Below are 26,062 nucleotides of genomic sequence, written 5' to 3'. Positions count from 1 at the left end.
GTACCGTAGACCTGTTACTCCTGGAGACCTCTAGAATTAACAGTATAGGTCCTATTATAAAATTTACTTATTTCCTTAGGTACACTTCTGAATAGGTCGGAAAATATGGTACATGTAGTATGTATGTACATAAGTGTGCGCTGAAAATTCTATTATCGTCTATTCCTATCTAGGGGATTCCACTGAATTCAGGAAGCTTGTCAGTTAGCAAAGTTAGGCGGAAAGTACCAGAAGCGGGTACCAACTTCCAGCAATTCGAGAAGATTCCCTGGCCCCACCATAGCTTCCACTTCTGGTTGTATAAACTCTTGCTCAAGTCCCAAGGAACATTTCTCTTCTCATCATCAATCTCAGACATCAACAACAACAATTCACACACGAACAACGCAAAAAACACATTAATTTAGATACCCGTCCCATTTGGGTACAAAAATTCTGTTGCGTTTTGACATACCTACAACGCTATTAAACCTCTACATCGCACCTTTTTTTTCCCTATTACCCCACCATACCTACTGTTTGACTTAAAAAAGTCGTCACATCTTTCACAATGGTTGCCGCAGTCGGTATTGACTTGGGCACGACCTATTCGTGTGTAGGCGTCTTCCGAGACGACCGAATTGAAATCATTGCCAATGACCAGGGTAACCGAACCACACCCTCCTTCGTGGCCTTCACGGACACGGAGCGTCTAATCGGTGATGCCGCCAAGAATCAAGTCGCTATGAACCCTCAGAACACCGTCTTCGATGCCAAGCGTCTGATCGGTCGCAAGTTCTCGGATCCTGAGGTTCAGGCTGACATGAAGCACTTCCCCTTCAAGATTGTTGACAAGAATGGCAAGCCTATCGTCGAAGTTGAGTACAAGGGTGAGGTGAAGCAGTTCACACCCGAAGAAATCTCTTCTATGGTCCTTACCAAGATGCGAGAGACCGCTGAGGCTTACCTTGGTGGCACTGTCAACAACGCTGTTGTCACTGTACCTGCCTACTTCAACGATTCTCAGCGACAAGCTACCAAGGATGCCGGTCTAATTGCTGGCTTGAACGTTCTCCGAATCATCAACGAACCCACAGCTGCCGCCATCGCTTATGGTCTTGACAAGAAGACCGAGGGTGAGCGCAACGTTCTCATCTTCGATCTCGGTGGTGGTACCTTCGATGTGTCTCTCCTAACCATTGAGGAGGGTATCTTCGAGGTCAAGTCTACTGCTGGTGATACTCACTTGGGTGGTGAGGACTTTGACAACCGACTTGTCAACCACTTCGTCAACGAATTCAAGCGTAAGCACAAGAAGGATCTCTCTACCAACGCTCGTGCTCTGCGCCGTCTCCGAACCGCTTGTGAGCGAGCCAAGCGTACTCTTTCTTCTTCCGCTCAGACCTCTATTGAGATCGACTCTCTATTCGAGGGTATCGACTTCTACACGTCTATCACCCGTGCTAGATTCGAGGAGCTTTGCCAGGATCTCTTCCGATCCACCATCCAGCCTGTCGACCGTGTCCTTGCCGACGCTAAGATCGACAAGTCTCAAGTCCACGAGATTGTCCTCGTCGGTGGCTCCACTCGTATCCCCCGTGTGCAGAAGCTCATCACCGATTACTTCAACGGAAAGGAGCCAAACAAGTCTATCAACCCCGATGAGGCCGTCGCCTACGGTGCTGCCGTGCAGGCTGCTATCCTCTCTGGTGACACCAGCTCCAAGTCGACCAACGAGATCCTGCTTCTCGACGTCGCCCCGCTTTCCATCGGTATCGAGACTGCTGGTGGTATGATGACCAAGCTCATCCCCCGCAACACTACCATTCCCACCAAGAAGTCTGAGGTCTTCTCCACCTTCTCGGACAACCAGCCTGGTGTCCTGATCCAAGTCTACGAAGGTGAACGTCAACGCACTAAGGACAACAACCTGCTCGGCAAGTTCGAGCTAACTGGTATCCCGCCTGCGCCTCGTGGTGTTCCTCAAATTGAGGTCACTTTCGATGTCGATGCCAACGGTATCATCAACGTCTCTGCCGTTGAGAAGGGCACTGGCAAGTCCAACAAGATTGTCATCACCAACGACAAGGGTCGTCTATCCAAGGAGGAGATCGAGCGTATGCTTTCCGAAGCCGAGAAGTACAAGGAGGAGGATGAGGCTGAAGGTCGCCGTATCAGCGCCAAGAACGGCCTTGAGTCGTACGCATACTCTCTCCGAAACACTCTCTCCGACTCCAAGGTCGACGAGAAGCTCGACGCTGGTGACAAGGAGAAGCTCAAGGCCGAGATCGACAAGGTTGTCTCTTGGCTCGACGAGAACCAACAGGCCACCCGCGAGGAGTACGAGGAGAAGCAGAAGGAGTTGGAGGGCATTGCCAACCCCATCATGATGAAGTTCTACGGAGCTGGTGGTGCCGGTGGTGTTCCCGGTGCCGGCGGCCCTGGCGGCTTCCCCGGTGCTCCCGGCGGTGCTCCTGGCGCTGGCCAGGATGATGGCCCCACTGTTGAGGAGGTCGACTAAACGGTTTCGCATTCATGACATCTCTTTTCTTTTATCGTTCCGGCGTTTTCCTCAGGTGTTAATGACACACTGTGTGGCGGTCTCGGATTTCACGGGTTTGCACTAGATTTTACTGGTAATGAATGATACAGGGCAAAAGTTGCGGTTTATGACTTGCATGGGATGTATTCTAGGCAGGAATAATCCTTCTACGAAGCAATGAAGTTAATTCATAAATAAACACTGCGATCTTCATGAGTGTGACATGTGTGACATGATTATAAGCTTCGCTACATATTTGAGGATTCTCTGTAGTTGAATCTTAATCATTAGATGTAGGACTTCGAGGGTAAGCTTTAAGAAGATTTGTAAATTTCGTAAGTGCTCCTATTTCGATAACGGCACGATGCTATATCTTGGTACACTACCGACTTAAACCCTACCCATTCAACTAAAACTAGATACCTGACTGAAGCCTTCTATACTTTACATAAATGCACACATTAATAGGTTACACCAGTCTAAACTACGACTCGCGCGACTGCAGTTGCTCCTGGACCTTTCGTCTTCGCTCAATCTCAAGCCGACGCCACTCCTCGTCGCTGATACTTGGCATGTCGAGATGTTCGCGGAAGGCGGTATCAGGGCGGACCTTGTCGTCCCTGGGCTGCCAGACGTCTTCGCTGCTGGGACGTCCGGGGGCGTGGTACTTGAGGTACTCCTTGCGGCGGTAGTAGGCGCGGATGGCGTCTTCTTTCTGGGGGCCCGAGTAGGTGCGGGTGCGCATGCAGAACCAGAAGTCGTCCCAGTGCTCGGAACAGGAGCGCATGGTGCCGGTGCGGTAGACGGATACCCATTGGCCGCCGAGGGAGTTGCAGTGGTAGGCGGCGTCGAAGGCTTGGCGGCAGGACATGCTGGTTGGGAGGAGGGATTCGGTTATGGGGTCTAGGTGGGAGGGGATGGGGGGGTCGGTTGTGGTTGTGGTTGTGGGGGAGGGGGGGGAGGTGGTGGTGGACCAGAAGAGGGATGAGGAGTTGGAGGATTGTGATGTTGTTGTTGTTGTTGTTGTTGTTGTTGATGGAGGAGTAGATGGGCTTTTGGTCGAGGGTTCGGGGGGAGGTTGTGTGGTGCCGGAGTTGCTGGTGCTGCTGAACTCTGCTTGCAGCTGGGCCATGAACTTGGCGATTTCGGGATCGCCATAGTCGGATTCGGGCTGCTTTGGCGGAGGTGCCGGGGTGGTGTTGTTGTTAGACTCGTCGGCGGTAGGATTGGGGGCTTTCGGAGCAGAGGGGGATTGCGATGACCACATCCAACCCATGGTGTTTTCCGACGTGCTGCGATACAGCTTCCTATATGAGAATTTGTCGATTAGGATTTGCGCTTCTGTCGAGTTGAATTGGATCTAGATGAAGCACTTGGATTGACGGATAGGACAAGAACAAAGAAAGGTCTTAGTATTCGGTCGAGTATGTATGTATGTGCGGGGGGGAATTGACGCGGGGTGCAGTATTGGAGTATAATATGTAGTATTTGCTCTCGTGATCGATTCCCTCGAAGGTGATGCGCTTTTCTCTTCCAGCCAATGACAAAGGTGCTAATTGTAGCTCAATTCCGTGGTACGATTGATCTGGTACGGAAGCAGATATGGTCTGATATGTATATGGAATAGTGACCTCAGATATGCAGGTGGGTTTTGGGTATCACTACATGGAAGTTTTGTAGGTAGATTGTATAATTGTATATGCCCGTTGTAAATTCGATATATTTTTCTATTTAACTTCGTCTCGACGGTTTCTTAATTGCTTCGCGCTAGAAGGTGGGTTACAAGCTTCCATTCGTCCCACCAAGACTGTGGCTTTATTAGTTGTGGCACACTATTTATATAGAGTGGTGGCTTAATAGGTATTTTGACAGGTGGGGGAGGTACAATTACTTAAGATAATTTGATCTTAGGAAGAGCTAGCGATGACCTCATCGGCTTTCACGAAACTTATTAATTTGAGCTGAACTAATTCAACACTACCTAAACTAACAATAATAAATTCCAGCAGGTTCAGCACGTTCTTTACGGATCTTATATCTCTTCATTCAGCTCATCATAAACTATGAGCATGGGGAAGAGCTTCAAATTATCCAGACGATGATCTCAAGATACCCATGTCTCGGCCCTAGGAATTTGCCTGGGTTGAGGGGGTTAAGAACCCCGGGCTCATTCGTGAGACCTATTCTCACACAACGTTACCAGCCACGATGGACATCGGTACCTAGAGCTTGGGAGAGCACTACTACCGGAGAAGGTAGAAGTGGTCATATAGAGGCTGCTCCGAATGAATCCATTCTTTGGGTAGACAGTATGCTCATTTTCTTTTTTATATTTAGTATACCATGGTTAACTGAGATAACTAAACCTGTTAGATTTATTCCCCCTTAAACTCTCCGGACTACTACGAGCACCATGGAAGAGCCCCGACCTGGACGTGGCCGAGCTTATGAAGCGATTTCGGAACTCAACCTTAGGCGCTCTTGACCCTATGAACATGGTCAAACGAGCCATTCCAACGACCGCCCCAGTTAATATCACTGAAATCCTACCTCGCCTCAAGGACGGTGGAGCTTTTGTAAAGTTCACATATCCTGCTGATGTACCCGCTAAAGAAATTGAGGCAACCATTTCTAAATATCTCCAGGAGAAGCCTGTAAGGCCATTTTTTAGTCCGTTCAGGGGAGTCCAGGCCGGACTAGTTAATGGTGTTCCCTGGCTAGAAGACTTGCATAGATTCCCTAAGGATAGACTAAGAGTTGAATTTGTCCCTAAGAATCCGGGTGAGGAGGCGGTCGAGTTGTCCCAAGAAACCTTGTATAGCTTGTTCCGCCGGTACGGAAAGATTGCTGAGATCATCTCACAACCATGGGATTCTAAGGTCTTCCCGAAATACGCCTATGTTGATTTTGCATCCGTTAGAGATGCTATCATGGCCAGGAACTGTTTACATGGTTTCGTCGTGCCGGAAGATCTTGGTGGCGGCAAGTTGGGAACTAGACTACGCATGTCCTATGAACAACGAGTTCAACCACACCGGTTTTGGGAATGGATATCGAACCATCCGAGAATTGTCATCCCTGTCTTGGTCGCGTTACTAACTGGTCTCACCGTTATTATATTCGATCCTATTCGATCGTTTTTCGTCAAAGCTCACGTCACACGCCGGTTCCGGCTCAGCAACAGTAAGCTCTATAGATGGCTTCGAAGGCGGACTGTTTATATCTTAAATCTCAAGAGAGAGAAAGCGGATCAAGCAGGACTAAGTGCAGTTTGGACTCACAGGAGGGACTTAATCGACCAGATTCAGAAATGGCTACTAGAAACTGCCGAAACTTTCATCGTCGTTCAGGGACCCCGCGGTTCCGGTAAAAAAGAACTCGTCTTAGACCAAGCCTTAAAAGATAGAAGCAATGTTCTGGTCATCGACTGCAAACCGATAGTAGAAGCTAGGGGAGAATCCGCAACGATCAAGGAGATGGCGGCATCTGTTGGTTACCGTCCTATATTCTCGTATGCAAACAGCATGAGTAGTATGGTCGACCTTGCTGTACAGAGTACAACCGGTGTCAAGGCAGGATTCTCCGAGACCTTAGAATCACAGCTTCAGAAGATCTTGCAGACAGCAGCCGCTGCTCTTACGGATATCGGCATCTCGGACCGTAATAAGACGGATTCTGACGCTTCACTCCCTGTTGACGCCTACCTGGAAGCACACCCTGAGAAGCGACCCGTTGTAGTTATCGACAACTTCCTACACAAGGGCGATACTAACGCCATTGTTTATGATAAGATGGCCGAATGGGCTGCTGCTTTAGTCCAATCCAATATTGCCCACGTCATATTCCTAACTAACGACTCATCCTACTCGAAATACCTATCTAAAGCTCTTCCCGACCGTGTCTTCCGCCAAACTGCTCTCGGAGATCTCTCGCCTGACGTAGCCAAGCGCTTCATCCTAAGCCATATCACCAACGGAGAGGAACAGCCCGAAGCGAAAGAAGTCTCGAGCGAGAAGCAGCCGGCGTGGGCCCGAGTCCTCCCCGACTTGGGTGAACTTGACGAATGTATCGGTACTCTAGGCGGTCGTCTCACAGACCTGGAATTTCTAGCCCGTCGCCTGAAAGCTGGTCAAAGCCCCAAGCAGGCGGTAGAGGAGATCACAGAACAATCCGCTTCCGAAATCCTCAAGTTCTTCCTCCTCCCAGGCAAGACGACCAACGACGGCGAGCACAAATGGTCCATGGAACAAGCCTGGTACCTCGTCAAAGCACTCGCCAGCAACGAATCCCTCCGCTACAACGAGGTCCTCCTGCACAACACCTTCGCATCCTCGACCTCCGTACCCGACGGAGAGGCCGCCCTCGAAGGCCTCTCCAACGCCGAGCTCATCACGCTGAAATCGCGCAACGGCCGCCCTGCCCTAGTCGCTCCCGGAAAACCCGTATACGCCGCGGCGTTCCGCCTGCTGGCACGCGACCCCGTCCTAGCCGCCAAAATGGATCTTGCGGTGCTGACGGAACTCACTAAAGCAGAGGCTAAGAACATAGATAAGGCGGAGACGGAACTCGCGCTCCTAGGCGGCTTGCCTAAGCAGCCGGCGCAGACGGCGGGACGCACGATGTATTTGCTGGGCAAGATTGATGCTGCGCAGAGGAAGTCGAGGCGTATGAGAGGGAGATGGGTGTTGAAGAAGGTGCTTTGTACTGAGGCTTGATTTGATGGAAAGGGTAGGTGGTTAGGAGGTAAGGGTGTTGTACATGGGGGTGGTGGCATGACATGATTCTAGTCGATACCCAACTCATTTACTCGGTTAGGAAAATCGGTATATATAAAATGAAGAACAGTATTATATATTATATTACATCTTACACCTATTTCAACACCTACCTCTCTTACATGTGCTTGCTTATCTTAGAAAGCACAAATTATTCCCTTAGTCTACGAGAAGGGAAATCCAAATAGCTACCGACTATAGCCAGCTATATATAAGAAAGCATTATAATCAAGGGACGATAGGTAGTTAGATGAAAAAGGAACTTTTGATTTTGGTATCACAGACGCAGGAGCAGTAGCACCCGAGCTCGAGTCCGAGTCTATAACAACCCGGACTCTTCTAATAACTACCTAGATAGGTAAGTAGGTTAGGGAACTTAAACAGGTAATAAACCCAATACCCTCGCTTCCCGTCATCGCGGGAAAACGCCACTGACGTAAGAAATGCAATACACACGGGACCTAACAACGCCGTAATGCCGCAGAGGGAGGGAGAGTACTTGTAGTATCGAGTATGTGACAGGGGGAGACAGAGTATGTAGTAGTAATGACGACGACGACGACGACGATGATGATAACACTTGAAGCCCAGCTCTCTTCGACCAGCCCGTCCTTTTCAACCTCCTACTTTCGTAATAAACCTACATACCGGAAAGCGAAATTAAATATTACTCGAGGCTATAGATTCTAGCTAGCCTATCTGCGTTTCCTCGACGTCACCCGCCTCGCCCTGGACGAAGACCTCGCAGCCCTGGGCGAAGAAGATGCGCGCGGGCCTGTCGGTGTTATTTGCGATGCTGTAATGATTTCCTGAAGATAGGGGTTGTTAGCCTCGACTTGAACGAGTTATTGTGAGAGTAGGTGGACTTTACCTCTGGGCACAACCACATCCCCCCCATGCCAATCCTAAACTCCGTCTGCGCTACTGTAACGTCGACATTCCCCTTATGTACAAAAAACACCATCTGCATCTTCCTCGAGTTCTTGGTGCGCTTCTCTGAGCCGGGCGGCATATCCACGATTCCCGACCCAAAGAACGGGAGCGTAAGCGTCTTGGCGAACCGGAACGTCGCGTCCTTGATATCCTTGAGTTGGATGGCCGCTTCGGAGATGGCAAGTTCTTCTTCGGCTACCTCGAGCTGGTCCTCGTCCGCGGGCTCCGTCTCGTACTCGGGCCTCCAGTAAAGACACTCGCCCGCGATGCGGCCCGGGTCGAACTCCCAGTCATCGCGCTCCACCACCTCTTCCTCGGATATCGCAGATATGCGGCGCCCGGGCCTACCGCGTTGTTTCGAGGGGCGGCCGCGGCGTTTCTTCGTTGGTAAGTCTTCGGTTTCTTCGGTCCGCACGACACCATTGACGACAGGCATTACGAACTTTTGACCTTTATCTTCGAACACATCTACGCCCTCTTGCACGATATGCTCCCCCTTCCACCATTGTAGGGGCTGGTATGAACGGCGGCCCGACCGTGTAGTCCGCATGTTGTCTTCGTCTTCCCGGCGTAGAGCGACCAGGCCGCGACCTTTGGGGAGGGGGGGACCGCGCTGTACGACAGGCTCCTCGACGCCAATTCCAGAAGACTTTCGCTTTCGACCGGGCTTACCCTTTTCCTTTGTCGCAGTTGGTTTCGACGAAGAAGCCTTGCTCTCCTTTTCCACGATTCGTTGGCGCTTTGTATTTCTTTCATTGGCATTGTCCTCCTCCTCGTGCTCCTGTTCCTCCTCAACGCTACTTCCAGATTGCCTTCCTGGCCTGCGCTTCTGGGTCTTCTTTGGAGGCTCGTGCTCTTCGATGGGTGATGAAGCCTTTGCTGGTCGTCCTCGTTGCTTCTTTTTGGCGGGTACATCATTGGCTTCTTCAGTTTGTGCAGGTGGGGCTTTGGGGACTGATGGCTCTCCCTCTTCTTCTTGAACAACTGGTGATTTTGGCTTACGGCCTCTGCGTTTTTTAGGTTGTTCAGGGGATTTCGGTTGCGGGATAGGCTCTTCCTCTTCCTCAATTTCTGGTTCAAACTCTAAAGGAGGTTCGTCATGTTCCTCAGTTATATCTTCTACCTCGTCACCGCCAGCATCAAGTACGTCCATCCTTCCTCCGGTTCTTCTTCTTCCTCTTCTTCCTGTGGCTGGTTGCGTCTGCTTCGTGGAATAACCTCATCGTCATCATCGGAATCGTTGGTATGAGCATGACCGTTAGTGAGCTTCTCATTCCTAGGCTTCGGTCCGTTCACTCTTGGTTGCGGAAGGGCCGTCTTATTTGAAGAACGTTTGGAGAAATCTAACTTGCGATTTACAGATTTAGGGGGGTTAGGTTCGCGCGTGGGTATAATCGAACCGCGAGCAGGCGATGAAGTAATACCGAGATGCGGATTCTGTCGTGCTGGAGACTGTAGATTTGTCTTAATAGGGGATCGAGCGCGCGGCAGTGATGGGCGGGACTGTCGTTGTTTCATGATAGTAGCTGGTCCCATTTGAGATTCTACAGGGTTTGAATCAGCGTGCAAGAACAAGAATTCCGTAGAGCGTAGAGCGAGGCATACCGTCGTCTATTTCCATTTCTTGCTCCTCATCAGATTCAGCGTTATGCCTTCCATTAGCGCCATTAACGCTGACATTATTAACATCCTTTTCAGGTGAAGAAAAAAGGGAGTCAACAGCTTCGAAGCCATGTGCATCGCGCTCGCGCTCTGCTAATGTGAGTCCCGTTTTTCTATTCTACATTAGTCTCAATTTTGCTCGGCCAAAGTGCAGTATGATGAATACCTTCCAACAACACCAACATCGTAGACCTGTTCATTTTGCGACTGAGTTATGCGCCGCTGCGACTGTGCTTTCGCAGGCATAGTAACGAGGGCGCTGTATTACAGCAGTGGGACTTCGTAAAAACAATCAATCGCTCGAAAATTATTTTTTTAAATGTGACGATATATGAGAATTCTCGTAACCAATAATGAAAGTCGCATTTAAGGTTGTAAACGCGTTAAAAAAGTATAAAAAGCGATTCCTTGCGGGGAAGGTGGTGATGTTTACTTTCTTTGTTGAGGTGCGCTTTCCCGTGGCTGCTAGGTGACCCAATTGATTTACTATGTACTGCACGTCCCTGAAGATAATTATGGGTCAGATCTTCTAAAATATCCACTTTAATTGGTGGCACGGACGCGCTTTCAAGTAAAGACGCGATTATCAGAAGCAGCTTCCACTTAATCTTTGAATTACTAACTACTACTAGAACCTAGTATAATCTTTCTAATTGTATATTTAGTTGATGTACCTAATATAATACTTTTTTTCTACTCCAATAACCAGACAGTACCTATCTAATACCATAACAAAGCCCCAAATTCCCTAACCCTCTACAGCTCTCACCATGGAAGACACCCCAATGGACGATGGCACCGTCGCCCTCGAAACTCCAGCCGACAATGTCTTCGTCCCGCCTTCTATCCACCACGCCGCCACCCTCTCCGGCGAGACCTACACACATTTCTCTACAGTACCTCCAAGTCTCCTCCCAGAACCCAACTCCACCACCCCCTCTGACCCATCCTCCAACCAACCCTCCCCAACCGGCCCCCCCTGCGTCCTCGGTGTCGACGAAGCCGGCCGCGGCCCCGTCCTCGGGCCCATGGTCTACGGAGTATTCTACCTACCCACGGAGCTCTCCGACCCGCTCCTGAAGCAAAAGCACCACTTCGACGACTCCAAAGTCCTAACTCCCACCGTGCGCTCCCAACTCATGCAATCCCTCTGCACGCCCACCACCGACCTATTCGATTCCTGCGGGTGGGCCGTATCGTGTCTCTCCGCGCGGGACATCGGCGCCAACATGCTGCGGCCCGCCACGAGCGCAGCCTACAACCTCAACGCGCAAGCCTTCGACGCGACGGTCGAGCTGATCAAGGGTGTCTTCGCCCGCGGCGTCAACGTCGCCGAGATATACGTCGACACCGTCGGGCCCCCGATTACCTACCAAGCGAAGCTCGCCCGCGTATTTCCCACCACCAAAATCACCGTCGCCAAGAAGGCAGATAGCTTGTACCCATGCGTCAGCGCGGCGAGCGTGTGTGCCAAGGTCACGCGTGACGCTGCCCTGGAGGTTTTGTATGAAGCTCGGGCGGCGGGAGATGCGGCGAGGGGGGGAGAGGGAGAAGACGAGCAGGAAAGCTGGGGCTCTGGATACCCGTCTGATGCGCGGTGCGTCTCCTGGCTGAGGAGAAACATGCATCCGGTATTCGGCTGGGGGCCCGAGTGCAGGTTCAGCTGGGGTACGGCGAAGGACATGTTAGAGACGAAGGGCGGCGTAAAGGTTGAGTGGCCGGTAGAGGAAGATGACGAGAACAGTCGACTTACTGATTACTTCGCCGACAGCAGTAAGGAGAAAGATGCCGATGAGCTAGGGTCTTGGTTCGGTACTCCAGCTGGTTTAGAGGCGTTTTGACCTAGAGAAGATTTCGTTATTGCATACCCAACTAAGCATAGGATCACGGCGTTCTGGAAGAGATAAATATTGGGTTATCAAAAACTTGTTTGTTCGGATTAAGGATTTGTCCATGACGAGAAATATATCTTTACTATATCCTGCCCCGCCTAGCCGTCTATGAATGATCAACTGAACTTATTACATATCATCGTCGTCATCAACTGCCACACGCGACTTCTTCTTTCCCCGGCTGTCTAACGTGTCCATGCTGATCGAGTCGCTATCCCGGCCTGCCATGCCAATTGCCTGTCTCGCGGTCTCGTTGTTCTCGACGAACTCTCGGAGACGTTGCTTGCCAATTTCCGAGGCCTGGTTCCAGGCAGCGTTGCTCATCTGCATCATAGGGCCTAGGAGATTAAGGCTGTACGAGACGTACAACCCACCGGCAATGATGACCAAGAGTACAAAAAGAACGGGGTTGCGCAGAACTGATGAGGGTTAGCATAGCAACGGTAACATCGTGTAAAAGTAACTCACCTGTCAGGATCTCGTTCCACCCCAGTGCCAATAGCAGTCCGTAGAAATACAAGGGGACCTGCGTAATCCCACCAATGGCACTTCGCTTAGCTTCCACATACACACCATCGGCAGTCTTCTTGAATCTGACCACCAGATCTTGACGCTTGCTTTCGCTCAAGACAGTCATCTCTTCCTCGAGACTCTTCCCTTCTTCCTCATCAATACCACCGATAGGTGCCAAGTCGTCCTCATCTTCAGGCTCTGCCGCAGAAGGCTGGTTGCCAATAAACTCTAGGAGGTCCGGAGGTGCATATGTTGTGGATAGCCTGAACCTCGATAACAGGGGAATGAGGGTAAGAGTTGATTCTCGAGCACGAGTGTAAATACCCTCGATGTCATCGGCCGGCCGCCATATGCGCGGAACGCCTGCTTCGTCGTATCGGAATTTATCCTCAAAGTTTTCGCGAAGCTTCAGTAGGATGTTTCCTTCCATCACTTCTTCCTCGATCTTCCCGGAGGGCTACCCAACTCTTCCGTCGTAGACGCCATAGTCCAACCTCGACTTCGTCTTCACTCGCTTCAAAGCTCTTAGCCCTGTCTGTAAAGCGGCCCTCGGCTTCCTTGACAACAGAGGTAAAGAGATTCCAAATACGATCCCAGAGGTCTTTCTCAGTAGGAGGCTTCTCGCCATCTTCAGGGGCTCCAGACCCTCCTCTCCCCGATCCAAGCTTATTAAATTCAAGACCAACCGAATCGCTTAGACGAGATTTGACCCAGCGTTCAACCCGATTCGCCAGTCTTCGCATTTCTTCTTTTCGCAAGCGAGAACTGACTTCATCAAGTTCTTTCTCGAAGAGAACATATTGAGGCTTGAAGTTGGTCCACGCCACACCCGGGATAAACAAACCCTGTGCCTCTTTCTTGAATATGTCTAAAGTCCTAGTCTTCTCCGCATCCACGATCTCGGCAAATTCATAGGCCCCTCCAGATTTTTGGCCCTGCTTAACGGCACCGGACACGGCGTCGCTGAAGCTAGTAACGCAAGTCTTGTGGGCAGCAGACAGTTGGCCGTGGTACAGCGTCTTGAGACGCTGATCGATTTTCCCCTCCAAATCCGTTCGTTTATCCGAGTAAACTTTCTTGTGATATCGGCTAGCCTGCGTTTCGAAAGACTTGACGCATTTCTCCCTAGTTGAGCTGCCAATTTTACCAAGGTCCGGTAGAACGATAGGCCGTCCGCTGCGAGCGGATTCCGCCTGTTGCTCCTCCAACGGAGTAATAGCTTCATCGAATGCTACGAGAACTTCTCGCGAGATCTCGTCGCAGCGGAACTGAGCAAGGAGTTCTTGCTGTGTAGGCAGATCGAGATCCTTATTATGAACAATCTGGTCCCAAATACCATTTGCATAATGGGAGAATCCATCAGCCGGGATTCTTCGGTGGTATTCGGGCAGGAAGACGCCACCCTCGAGTTCCTGTTCGCCGTGCTCGAGCTGGTTCTTCGAGTTCCGGCTTCCAGTCACGAACCTGCCCCCTAGGTTCTTGACTTCGGCTTCGAATTTATCTGGCTGTAGGATCTTATGAGGGAGCGCAGCAAAGGCGAAGTCGAAGTAGTCTTCTATATTCGCTCCCTCCAAACCCGCTGGCTTCGAAATCGAGGACCAAATCTTAGTAAGATCTTGGATTAGGGTATTTCGAAGGTTTGATAGGGGAGTATGACCAATATGATCACGAATAACGAAGAATAGGAGAGACCTAGGGGTAGATCTAAGTGCATACATATTAGCCTTTCGTCCGAAACATCTATTGGGGTTCTCATGAAACTTACTGTTTATCCTTCAAGAACAGTTGAAGGTTGACTTCGAAGACAGTTTTCAACAAGCCCATATTGGCACCTTGATATAACCAACTTGGTGCTCCCATATGTTGACAATAAGCACTTCGCTAGTTGCAAGCGCAAATAGTGCACTCTTCCTTTCGAAATCTTGGTCCTCACCTCTCTCTCGGCCATCAGTACCTTCTACATCCATAACTAAGATATTGTCGGCCATAGAGCCCCTTTTGTTTTTGGACATCCATATTCCCTTGGTGGTTTGGCGTCGTTCCACCTCGGACATTACATTGAATTCGGTACCAAATAGGTAGTTGAGCAAGGTCGATTTACCGGTAGACTGAGACCCGAACACGGATATCAGATGATAGTTGAATCCAGCATCTGCAACATCGGTTGCACGTAAGTAGGCATTGATATTCTCGCTAGAATTTTTATATGTTAGTAAAGTAAAAGGAGGACGGGATAGTAATAGTAAAGAAAAGGACAGCAGCTTACTTGAACTCCTTGTCCTCGTCAATAACTTGGATGCCATGCTCGTAGTGAGCTTTTGTTGGCTTCTCGCCAACAGAAGAAAAATGACCATTCATTTCGAGGCTATCGGAACAGTAATCGGAATTATTTACAAGTTTATGGAGCAAGAAGAAGAGTTGCCATCTCCTAAGCTTTAATTAAAGTTGTAGTTCAGAGTAGAGCAATAGGGAGGATTAGTTGTGTAGAAATGACATTTAGAACACAGCAAGGGCATCCTTGTTTAAACCGACCCGACCTTAGCTGTGTGGCAATTCTGATTCGCTGACCTAAATCGACAGCTGTTATCAAAAGTGACGGGCGCCACTCTGCCACTGTCACATGCACCAATGGAGGGTGATGTGACACTGCAACGAAGATAAATGATGTCAGCTGGCAACTGCACATGTACAAATGCAACTATCCAGCAAAACTAATGCACTAAGTGTTACTCGATTCGTTTAAATACTTGTTCATATTCATAGGCAGTTTATATACTTTCAACATTCGATTTTGACATAGAATGTTAGTAACACCGAACGATAAAATTACAGTTACTTGGTGTAAACATTAGGTATTTTCTGAAAAGGACAGCCTCATTGTGGGGATATCCCCTAACATACCTAACATATTAACAAGGAGGGTTCATTCTCCCAGAAACACATCTTACGCAGTCTTCACACATTAATAGGGCTAAAACACTGCGTTGTCCTTTAGACATGATGCAAAAGGCTAGTTGGAAGCATACCGCTCAAATTTCGCCAATACGATACGGTTATTGGTATAAACGTTAGTGTCTCTTTCCACCCGGCCACGTATATAGGTTTTATTTATTAGAACCAAACTTTCGACCTCTTGAGAGCCAACAAATAAATCATTATGCAGTATATTAAGACAGCAAGCCAAAGCCGGATTGGATGCCCCTGGGTTTGTATTAGGTTCTGGTTAATCTTTTCTAGCAAATCTTGCCAGAGCCGGGCCGAGCTCAACCTCTTTTTCTTTTTGCTTTTCTCCCCGCTGCTGTAGCTGTTCCTTCCAGAGTTCTTCAACTTTAAGCCTCTTCTCATCAATAATATTCTTACCTCGTTGCTTTCGTAGATATCTGCGTAGCGCACTATTCTTTCCGCGTGCCCTATTCCTAAGTTCTGTCTCAATATCAACGGGTTTCGCATCGAGATCCTTCTCAGCTTGACGTTGCTGCTCAGAACGTAGATCAAGGTTTCCAATGAAGTTAGGATCTAGCGCGATCATCTCGGGTTGCAACTTGTTCAATAACGACTTGACTTCAGTCTCTTGTCGTTGTTTACCCGTTTCGAATGGATTGACTTCCAGAGCATCAAAGTTAGGTTCTCCGGCACCAGGGACAATGATCGACGAAAATCCTTCGTCGTGACCCAATCCTAGAATATCTTCGAATGGGCACCAACGCACGCGCTCGATGCGCTTACCCTCGCCGCCCCAGGCCATGTATGGACTCTGGATCTTCTCCTGTTCGGCAGCGTGCTTAGAGTAAAGGCCTTTCCAAATTGTCGTCTTCGTACCCCATCCTACTGCGGTGAGACCTCGGTCTGATATTGCGATCGACGATGCGGGTTGTCGCGTAAAATAGCTATTGACTTCTTTGAACATCCTTATATCCCAAACTGCCATTTTGCAATCTTGCCCTGCCGATACCATATATCGGCCTTCCCTATCCACGGCCAATGACCGGACGGGGCCTCTATGCGCCAATAGCTTCACGAGTGGTTCGGGTGAGTTAGGAGACCATAATGTAACAGTTCCGTTCTGGTGGCCAGCATGTAAAACGGCGTTATAGGGGTTTTGTGTAAGAGACACTGGTGCTCCGAGCTTCGTCGGTATTTCTGTCACTAGTTGACCGGTAGATACGTCTTGGTACTTGAGAAAACCCGACATTCCCTAGCCTCGTAGTTAGTATTAATAGAGCCATGGTACGTCAAATCTACTAACCAGGGTTGCCAATAAAAAGTGGTACGGCAGGAATTCCATATGCGTGACTTCTTGGTGTTTCCTCAGGCAATGTACTTCAACACCCTGACGATCGTATATATAGACATGTTTCTTTTGCGACACGGCGAAAAACTGGTTATTGTGTAGCCACCGCGCATCACGGACCGTCTCTCCAAGCTGTAGCTCACACCCCAACTTGCCTTCGCGCCAATCCATCGTAGCGACATGGCCTCGGCGTCCTGCTAGTAGTAATTCCCGACCAGTTCGGGAATACTCGAAAACGTAGGGTCCAAGTTGGTCAAGTTTCAACTCGAATCGCTTTTTGGCCGACTCGCCGGAGACTTCGTCTAATATTTTCTTGTCGCACTCTATATGTCCTCTCTAATTCGTGCTCGGGTTCTAGGAAACCGCTAGTATTTTCGAGAAGTATTTCTGCATCTTTTGCTTTTACTGTAGCTTCCTTATACTTATGCTCCAGAGATTTTAGGTTGCTCCGTAGCTTCTTGTCCTTAACGGCTTTGACATTGACTCTGCTCCCTCGGCCATAGTCTCTTTGCGCTTCCTTTAATCGTCGTCGCCTCTCGCGCTCTTCTTTTGGAACAAGTTCCGTTCTTGTTCGTTTAATGACACGCGCGCCATTGTCGTAATCCCTATTAGATGGCTTTGTAACGGATTTAGTTTCGACTTCCATCTTGGTCTGCAGGGTGGTTGTTAAAAAAAGTAAGACTTGTAAACAGTCAGTAACTTGGAGGGTTTGTAGGTCGGCATTTAATGCCAAGCCAAAACTTCAAGCGCAAACCCAAAAATTTCTGAGCAACGGAGACGATAAACTGATAAGAAGCATAGTCCCATAAAAAAGTTGTTATCAGTGGGTAATCAGTTCGATAAGCGACGATAACCAAAACCGCACAGAAAAAAAATATTGTGATAAGACCCATTCCGGCTGCCGATATCCTCAATTGCCCCTCCGCCCCTCCAACAGTCAAGCCAATATTGGCCCAGCGAGGTTCTTGACGTAGATCTTGATTTTAAAAATATTTCTACAGTATAAAACCCTCCAACCTGGCGTCGCTACCATTCCGATTTAAAGCTGGAGGTGACGGGAAAATGCCTTCCGTAGTAGCCACTCATTCTCACCGGCCGACTACGAAAGTCGCGCCCAAGACTTTCAAGTCCAAAAAGGCCACCAAAGGCGCTCTAAGAGACCAGGCCAAAGGTGAGATCGCAATGATTTCTAGATATGCTAAATTACTTTTCTTTTTACTAATGCCTTAACTCTAAAGGCAAAGTACCCAACGACAAGGGCCAGCGCAAAACTCCTCATCAACAAGTCATGTCTAAGTTCGATCGTCGCAACCAAGCAAAGCAGCGCCAGCTTGCGAAACATAAGGAACACCTAAAAGAAACCTCAGTTTTCTCCGGACGGGATGGTGCGCCAAGAATAGTTGCTGTAGTACCGCTCTGCGCCGACATTGACGTCTCCGCGGCCGTCAAAAGTCTTAACAGCAGCCCTCGATATCGAATCCGACGCCCCTGAGTCCAACTTCCGAGTGTCCGTCGACAGATTTAAACAAAAACTTCAATACGTACCAGTCACGAGAGATCTTACCGCGTGTATTGATGCAACAAGAGTCGCAGACTTTGTCCTATTCATATTATCATCAGAGACAGAGGTGGATGCTTTGGGGGAACTTATTATCCGAAGTATCGAGAACCAGGGCATGTCCACATTATTCACAGCCGTCCAGAATCTAGATAAAATCCAACCCGCGAAGGCCCGCCCAGATGTCGTCAAGTCCCTAGTCTCGTTTATGACACATTTCCATCCAAGACAGGAAAAGATATATAATCTCGACTCGAGACAAGAATCCTCAAACCTCATGAGGTCGCTCTGTACAACGACGCCGAAAGGAATTAACTGGAGAGACCAGCGATCATGGATGCTTGTTGACGATGTCCAGTGGTCGTCAACTGAAAATGAGCTAACAGTATTAACGGGTGTCGTTCGCGGAAAGGGTCTCAAGGCTGACCGATTGGTTCATGTGGGAGATTGGGGAACCTTCCAAATCGAGAAGATCACAGCCGCACCGCTCTCCACTAAGAGACGAAAAGATGACGGAATGGCCGTAGAGGAAACAGAACCCGAGAATGTCCTGGAGACCCCGGATGAGGACCAAGATGATCTTGTTGAGTTAGCTCCTGAAGAAGTAATGATGGATGACGCAGATATAGAGGAAGGGATAAAAGAACCTGCAAGCAAAAAGGGCGTATTACTAGACGATCATCACTATTTCTCTGAGGAGGAGCGAGAGGAGTATGCACAGCCAAAGAAACTACCTAAAGGGACATCATCCTACCAAGCAGCCTGGTACCTAGATGATGTGTCAGATTCTGAGTCGGAAATGGATGATCAAGAAATGGAGGATGCCCAGGATGAGGTTATTCCTGCGGCTCCAGAGGACGGCATGGAGGGTCTAGCCATCGCAGAGCCCACAGAGGCCGCTATGTCCGAGTATCCTCAATCAGAGATGTTTATCGAACCAGATGAGGAGGAAGATGCTGCACAATTAGAAGCATATCGTTCTAGGAAACGCGACGAGGTAGAGGAAGACAAAGAATTTCCGGATGAGATCGAGTTACACCCGAACGTCCTTGCGAGAGAAAGGTTAGCAAAATACAGAGGATTAAAAAGCTTACGGACGAGTCCTTGGAATAAGGAAGAAGATCGCGCATTTCAGCCCGAGGAATGGTCAAGGTTATTACAAATATCAGACTACCAGTCTTCTCGAAACCGTTCAATAAGAGAAGCTCTAGTCGGCGGGGTGGCCCCTGGAACGAGAGTCCATGTTCACCTCAGAAACGTCCCTAGGGACCTGGAGAAGTCATATAACCCTTCGCGGCCAATCTCTCTCTTCTCACTCCTACGACACGAAAACAAGAAGACTTCATTGAACTTTGACGTTACGCACAAGGAGGATTATGAAAAATCTATCAAGGCCAAGGAGGAGCTCATCGTTCAGTGCGGCCCTCGACGATTTATCGTCAACCCCCTATTCTCGCTTCCCGGTAATACCGAGAACGACGTGCACAAGTACTGCCGGTACCTCCACCCGGGTCAATCTGCTATCGCGACGTTCATGGGTCCTATTACTTGGGGATCTGTGCCGACGTTGTTCTTTAAGCGGACAATTTCCGAGGGAGGAGACGGCGAATCAAGTGTTCCTCTACAATTAGTAGCCACAGGAACCGCTCGTGCACCATCTACCTCAAGAGTCGTCGCCAAGCGTGTCATATTGACTGGTCACCCTTACCACATTCACAAGAAGGTCGTCACCATCCGATATATGTTCTTCAACCGAGAAGATGTAGAGTGGTTCAAGGCATTACCCTTATGGACGAGGAGAGGGAGAAGCGGATATGTCAAGGAAACTCTTGGTACTCACGGATACTTCAAGGCTAACTTTGACGGAAGGATTAACCCGCAGGATGCGGTTGGTGTTAGTCTATATAAGCGGGTGTGGCCGAGAAATGCCATTCCCTTCACAGGACCTCTCTTAGAAGAGGGAGCGTGGGAAGCACAGAACGAGGAGGCCATGGATGAGGATGTCCTATAGATACCAGGGTATATGGGTTATAGTGTGTGTCTATGTCGTCTTCCAGTCATATCGAGAGCATACTATGGAGTCTTTAGATCTCAATCATTCGGACTATCATGAGAGAAATGAGAAACGGTTCCAAATACAATACCAATTTGGTTACACATTTATTTCCCATTGAAGCTCAACTCGTCTCAGTGTCACACCTAAAATGGCATAACACGGCTGGCAGTGAATCTTTAATTGGCTTATATTCAATATAACCTACTTAAACTAACGTCTCCAACCCAGCCGTCGGCCTCGGTCCCCCATTCGCCTTACACACCTCCTCAGCACCACTAGCCTTCCACGCGCTAACAATCAAATTCACAATATGATCCACGCCAACCCCCTTCTTCACCTGCGCAAACACCGTCGGTCCCCCCTCCCTCATCTTCCTAGCGTCGCGCTCCATGACGCCCAAATCGGCGCCGACGGCCTCGGCCAAGTCGGTCTTGTTCACGACGAGCAAGTCGCTCTGGGTGATGCCGGGGCCGCCCTTCCTAGGGATCTTGTCGCCGCCGCTGACGTCGATGACGTAGATGATGAAGTCGGCGAGCTCGCGGCTGTAGTTGGCGGCTAGGTTGTCGCCGCCGGACTCGATGAGCAGGAGGTCGGTGGCGAAGGCGCGGTGCAGGTCCTCGAGCGCGGCTAGGTTCGCGGATACGTCCTCGCGGACGGCGGCGTGCGGGCACCCGCCGGTTTCGATGGCGCGGATGCGCGGGGCGGGCAGCGCGAGGTGTCGCGTTAGGAATTCGGCGTCTTCTCGTGTGAATATGTCGTTGGTTACGGCTGCGATGGAGTATTGCTGGCGCAGGGCGAGGCAGAGGGCTAGCATTAGGGCGGTTTTGCCGGAGCCGACGGGGCTGCGGGGTGGGCTGTTAGTTATATATATTTTATAGATATAATGTCCCGTGGTATACTAGAATGAGACATGTATTGTATAAAGGGAGTTTTGGTGTATCTATATGTGTGTGTATAGATAGATAGGTAGGTAGATATTCTCCTTTAAGAGGAGGCGATAATACAGGACGCCACTTAGACTGGACTTACCCTCCGATTCCAACGGTAAAGGCTCGCTCGTTCCAATTACGGCCCTCGATAATGGGCATCTCTCGCCCGAGGAAGCTCCCAGGCCCATCGAGGATCTCGTGCGAGTGCCCGTGCTCGGCAACGGAGAAGCCATCGTGGGAATGGTTAGTGGCAACTCCATCATGGGAGTGCAAGTGAGCCGTCGCCATTGCGGGGTTATTAAGGACGATAAGAAAATTTAAATCACAAAGATAGGTACGTATGTGTGTGTACGATGTAATAGTATATTTATGAGTCCTCAACGAAGTTTGTAAAAAAAATAATAGAGTACCTATTTTTTGAAATTTCTCTTCTAGGTTCTATCAAGCTTAGGTTAGGTTAGGTAGATATTTGCTTATTACTTACACATACGTATTATTCAACAACTTGCTCACCGAGAAGGCGCTACCTATAGCTGGTAGATGGCGTCTTGTCTATCCCGCTTTCCGTCTCTCTATCTCTATCTCCCTAGATATGTATTGCGATTATCTCTTATCTCTGATGAGGGGCAGAAGATCTACCCCACATTCCAGCGAGCTTATGAGGTAGCTAAGGGCATTGGAGCTGGTTTGTATTTTAGATGTTTGCTATGTCTGTCTTAGTCTATCGTTATCGAATTCGTTTGAGTCTGGTAGAGCGTATATTCGTTACAAAAGACTATGATATATCTTATAAGTGAAGTTGAAAATTGAGGCTTTCGCGATGTCAACGATCAATGTCTTTGCTAACTTCTGTTACGTAAATTCATAGATATTGGCCTGTAATGAATGCTTGCCAATACTTGCCAAGGAGGGCGCACCTCATCCCAAAGCTATCCCAGAACCTCAGCCCAAAGTCTAACCCAATCAAGCAAGTATGGACCTTTTTTCACCCCAATAGTACTAGCGCACCCAAAACTCGACTACCATTTCATTAACATTATATTTATACAAATATATACTTTTATACATTATTATAATATTTAATGAATATAAATAATTTTATTTAATTAATTAATAATCGATTAATAATTAATTATTACGATAACGTATTTTATTTGATTTTAATTAATTATTAAATATATATAAAATAAGGAATAGGTAAAGGTATGCATTTAATTGATTAAATGTCAAGCGCTATAATATAGGGAATTTAGTGGTTGTGGTGCGCTGTAATATAGGGAACTTAGTGGCCGCAACGCGCTGTAATTACAGGGCATTTAAGCTTATATTTTAATGAGACACAAAAGCTCACCCCAAAGTCACCTGATGTACGGATCGGTAAAGCTCACCCCAAAGCGGGGACCCTGTCAATTGTAACCAATCAAACCTTTGGATTCAAGGTCTTAGCTTTTGCCAAATCGGGTTAGACTTTGGGCTGAGGTTCTAGGATATCTTTGGGATGAGGTGTAGACTCCTTGCCAAGTAAGAAATCGTTGCCCTACAAGCTTGGCTAACCTATATGTACCTAGGTATTAGCTTGGCCTTCCCTCCAATGGTTACATTAGGTATTCTGTAAGCGCCTACTAGTCTGCGGTATATATGCGCTTTTTACTCATTGCTTTCCATCAACAACAACCCAATCACCATTCTCCAAAGAATGGAATAAATTCTCGATTGGTCTAGTGGTAAGGATACCTGCTTGTCATTGAACAAGTACGCAGGTGGCCGGGGTTCGATTCCCCGATCGAGAGCATCTTTTTGTCAGTTGAACATCGTGTTCGTCCTTTTTTTTATTTTATTTTATTTTCTTTTAAACTTGCCTCTGCTGTTGGCCTCAATGGTTCCATGTGGCATAGTTACCTAGGTTAGGTATATAAGAGTTTATACAAATTTTTATTTGCCATCTATATACGAATTTATACAATTATTATTATGCTTCAATATGCGAGCACATCTTTACCATGTTAAGAAAGATCGGGTCTCAATATCGCAATAGTTTCAATCTCAACACTCGTAGTTCCATACCTTTTTCAGCATCATATATTAATTAGGTCAGTTAATTTGTCTAGCCTATAACCTATCATTCGGTACCATCCGAAACCTTAGGGTTTTACCGCTGTCGATCAAAGAGCTGTTGGTCGACGGTTGTCAAAATCTCCGAGCCGCCATTGTACGGCAGGGAACACCACATATCGTCTCGAACCCACTAGAGATCGTGTATCATTCCTAGACCAGCGCCTCACGACTGCTTCTAACCTACCGTAGCCAGTAATCCACATATGATATCGGTACTGGTCCGAAAAAAATACGCAATATCCTTGCTGCTTTATCCGACATCCTCGTATTGGATCCAAAGCATATGCTATGGATTACAGATGCGTGGCTTTTGGCGGCTCGAGTATGTAAGGTGTGTAAGGTGTTTAAGCAATACGTGCGTCAGCCATGACTGCAATTATCACGCGGTTCAGGCTGCGAGTATCCGTCTTCCGCCAAAGACTATGTTCGGAATGCAAATAGAATATCGATATTTATCACGAAGCTACATGTAGGTAGGTAGTCGTTCCTGGCAGGATCTACATAATACTAGCTTCAGGGAATAGGAATAAGTACGACAAGGATGTCGGATTTACCACAGTGTGATTGTCATTTACCTACTTCGATCCCTCGATCCCTCGTGATAATTACCTTACCTTACCTTGGGCTTACATACTGGTCAGTTAAGGGGATTAACCAGGGTATAATCTGGGTATAAGTTTAGTATAGGTTTAATTCCCTTCGAATTGAATATTAGATGATACCCAAGATCGTCATCTAATATTCACACCTCGGTTATCTCTGCAATATCAGCGTCCAAGTGGAAATAGAAGCGCCCAAAGTCTTCGAGAATAATGATTCGCCTACGGATGGATAGCTCAACGATAGCACGTAAGCGCATTTACAGGAGCTACGTTGGTCGAACCAGGTCGTTCAACCGTCTCCATCCTCTCCATCCTCTCCAGATTTGTATACCTGGCAACTGGCAAGTGGTTAAAAGAAATCGATAGCAATACATAAGACATAAAAGCATGGGTTACCGATTGGTATCCTTTCTACAGGGTTACATGGCTTTCCCTCGTTAGCTAGTCTACAAGAGGATTGATGCATCCAGGCCTGCAGGTTTGTTGGTATGATTTTCTATGTAGCAACCTAAAGTGCCGCCCGGCGATACTCGACGGCGAGCAAGGACATTGGCGAGGTTCGAGCGTACCTATGGAGATTTATATGTATGTATTTGTATACATAACTACATACATACATACATACATATATAGGTACATACATGGTTAGGTATTCTACTCTAGCCTCTCGTCGCCTTAGCGGTCGTACCACCAAACCCGTGTCTAATCGGCCTAGATCCCGCAAGGGACGCCGGTGTTCGGGACCATACTCTCAGTACAACAGGAACAAATGCAGGAAATAAAACACCGAAGCCACCACGGGAAGATACAGCTGAGAGAGACAAATGCCGTGCAACAACATTAGGGAGTATCCGTCATCCTTCGCCTAGCAGAATTTGGAATGAGGATGTTTTCCTATCTCGATTCTCGATACTGGTTCCATTCCGCTCTCTTCCCCTTGGGGAAAAATATTGCTAGGATGTGATGCTAGGGTACCTATGCTAGGATACGTGCATGCGAGCTTCGTAGCACGAGCCAACTTGAAGTCACAGCGTATTGCTTGGAACTGGGGTCGATATGTACGACAAGGGTTATGAACAAAGGATTCAACCGCCGTTGTCTCCTCATCGTTCCTCTCCCCCCATTCGTCTATGTAATATGTAGTGTATCGACCAGGGTGCTCCTAAGGTTCGAAATTCAAATTCATACATACATACAACATACATGCTTACCATGCTCCATATTCCATGCTTTTAGCAGACCGCCTCTCCTTTGGCTCCCACAAGAGAGCCTGAGGTCGCAGTGCAGTTATAGATCCAGAACCGGGTAAATTATGACACCAGAAGTGCGTTTCGGTTCTAGAGCCAACATGATTTCCAACGCGCAGATGAAAATCAGGGCAAACAAAGGGAGATCGAGGTCACGCATCGACCGGAAACTGTTTAGTGTTTGCTTGGTCTCTTTTTTCTTTTTTTTTTCTTTTAGAGCTAATGTAGGTAGCTTCTCTCTCTCTCTATATATGTACATATTATAGATGTAGATGTAGAAAGGTAGCTAACTAGCTACTAATTAATTTAATAGCTGACGATACCCGATAGTCAAGTGATGGATCATTGCCGTTCAGTACCGCTCACGCGCCCCTGTATCCATGCTACCTTAAAAAAATAAGAGGCTTCATTCCCTCTTAGCCAAGCCGGCCGCATTCTGCACGTCTCTGCCCCAGATTTTATTAATAAGAAGTCGACCTCCCTATTGTGGTAAACGATGGATCGCCTTATCCGTCGTCCCTAGGAACTAATGTAACCTACATATGTATGTACGTGTATGCAGGTATATATTCTTATACTTTCTCTTTATAACCTTCATTATTAGTCGAGAAAAAGGTTTATCTATTCCTCTTGAGCTGAGCTGAGCTTCAACTCTTAGCTCGTATACCTAGATTATACCTAGATTATACCTAGATATACCTAGATATACCTAATTATTAGGTCCGCCTTTCGAAGTTTATCGCAACTGTCTTACTTCTAACTTCGGGAGATCAAGCTCGTGTCTTATGAGACGAGTCATGCATGTCATGAGACAGACGTATATGCAGCTGAACTAAGTAACTTAAGAAAGGATTAAGAATAATAGTTTCTTCCAATATTTGTTCGCTTTTCAGAACTCTAATACGAATTTCCCGGCTTTTATTTCTGTTCTCCGATATTACGAAATTTGATACCCTCATTACCGGTCT

At 48.0% G+C, this 26,062-nt stretch overlaps 9 protein-coding genes across 9 annotated transcripts; 4 read left to right on the top strand and 5 right to left on the bottom strand.

Moving 5' to 3' along the window:
• Positions 1-550: 550 nt before the first annotated feature.
• On the top strand, positions 551-2,500 carry GL218_00789 (Heat shock 70 kDa protein; the record flags this gene model as incomplete). The annotated part of the gene is made up of 1 exon (XM_033577227.1): positions 551-2,500. The coding sequence occupies one exon, from the start codon at positions 551-553 to the stop codon at positions 2,498-2,500; it is 1,950 nt and encodes a 649-aa protein (XP_033442026.1).
• Positions 2,501-3,005: 505 nt separating this feature from the next.
• Positions 3,006-3,797, bottom strand: GL218_00788 (uncharacterized protein; the record flags this gene model as incomplete). Its single annotated transcript, XM_033577226.1, has 1 exon — positions 3,006-3,797. The coding sequence occupies one exon, from the start codon at positions 3,795-3,797 to the stop codon at positions 3,006-3,008; it is 792 nt and encodes a 263-aa protein (XP_033441747.1).
• Positions 3,798-4,619: 822 nt separating this feature from the next.
• Positions 4,620-7,236, top strand: GL218_00787 (Mitochondrial escape protein 2; the record flags this gene model as incomplete). Its single annotated transcript, XM_033577225.1, has 2 exons — positions 4,620-4,830; positions 4,895-7,236. 2 exons carry the CDS (start codon positions 4,620-4,622, stop codon positions 7,234-7,236), a joined length of 2,553 nt encoding a protein of 850 aa, XP_033442283.1.
• Positions 7,237-7,986: 750 nt separating this feature from the next.
• On the bottom strand, positions 7,987-10,137 carry GL218_00786 (cupin; the record flags this gene model as incomplete). Its single annotated transcript, XM_033577224.1, has 5 exons — positions 7,987-8,071; positions 8,208-9,352; positions 9,448-9,773; positions 9,835-10,004; positions 10,058-10,137. The coding sequence occupies 5 exons, from the start codon at positions 10,135-10,137 to the stop codon at positions 7,987-7,989; spliced, it is 1,806 nt and encodes a 601-aa protein (XP_033442284.1).
• Positions 10,138-10,661: 524 nt separating this feature from the next.
• GL218_00785 (Ribonuclease H2 subunit A) lies at positions 10,662-11,732 on the top strand (the record flags this gene model as incomplete). The annotated part of the gene is made up of 1 exon (XM_033577223.1): positions 10,662-11,732. The coding sequence occupies one exon, from the start codon at positions 10,662-10,664 to the stop codon at positions 11,730-11,732; it is 1,071 nt and encodes a 356-aa protein (XP_033441745.1).
• Positions 11,733-11,912: 180 nt separating this feature from the next.
• On the bottom strand, positions 11,913-14,654 carry GL218_00784 (Protein sey1; the record flags this gene model as incomplete). Its single annotated transcript, XM_033577222.1, has 6 exons — positions 11,913-12,202; positions 12,252-12,741; positions 12,791-14,000; positions 14,062-14,128; positions 14,230-14,489; positions 14,563-14,654. 6 exons carry the CDS (start codon positions 14,652-14,654, stop codon positions 11,913-11,915), a joined length of 2,409 nt encoding a protein of 802 aa, XP_033441746.1.
• An 865-nt stretch (positions 14,655-15,519) lies between these two features.
• Positions 15,520-16,758, bottom strand: GL218_00783 (putative U3 small nucleolar RNA-associated protein 7; the record flags this gene model as incomplete). The annotated part of the gene is made up of 2 exons (XM_033577221.1): positions 15,520-16,491; positions 16,543-16,758. 2 exons carry the CDS (start codon positions 16,756-16,758, stop codon positions 15,520-15,522), a joined length of 1,188 nt encoding a protein of 395 aa, XP_033441741.1.
• An 891-nt stretch (positions 16,759-17,649) lies between these two features.
• On the top strand, positions 17,650-20,156 carry GL218_00782 (Ribosome biogenesis protein tsr1 like protein; the record flags this gene model as incomplete). Its single annotated transcript, XM_033577220.1, has 3 exons — positions 17,650-17,758; positions 17,826-17,972; positions 18,040-20,156. 3 exons carry the CDS (start codon positions 17,650-17,652, stop codon positions 20,154-20,156), a joined length of 2,373 nt encoding a protein of 790 aa, XP_033441742.1.
• Positions 20,157-20,406: 250 nt separating this feature from the next.
• Positions 20,407-21,418, bottom strand: GL218_00781 (Urease accessory protein G; the record flags this gene model as incomplete). The annotated part of the gene is made up of 2 exons (XM_033577219.1): positions 20,407-21,043; positions 21,231-21,418. 2 exons carry the CDS (start codon positions 21,416-21,418, stop codon positions 20,407-20,409), a joined length of 825 nt encoding a protein of 274 aa, XP_033441743.1.
• Between the last annotated feature and the right edge of the window lie 4,644 nt (positions 21,419-26,062).

This window comes from Daldinia childiae, assembly GCF_008694065.1.
Source record: "Daldinia childiae strain JS-1345 chromosome Unknown Scaffold1, whole genome shotgun sequence".
In the NCBI taxonomy this organism is placed as follows: domain Eukaryota; kingdom Fungi; phylum Ascomycota; class Sordariomycetes; order Xylariales; family Hypoxylaceae; genus Daldinia; species Daldinia childiae.
Note: the sequence above shows the minus strand (reverse complement) of the source record. Positions and strands in the feature narration are given on the sequence as shown.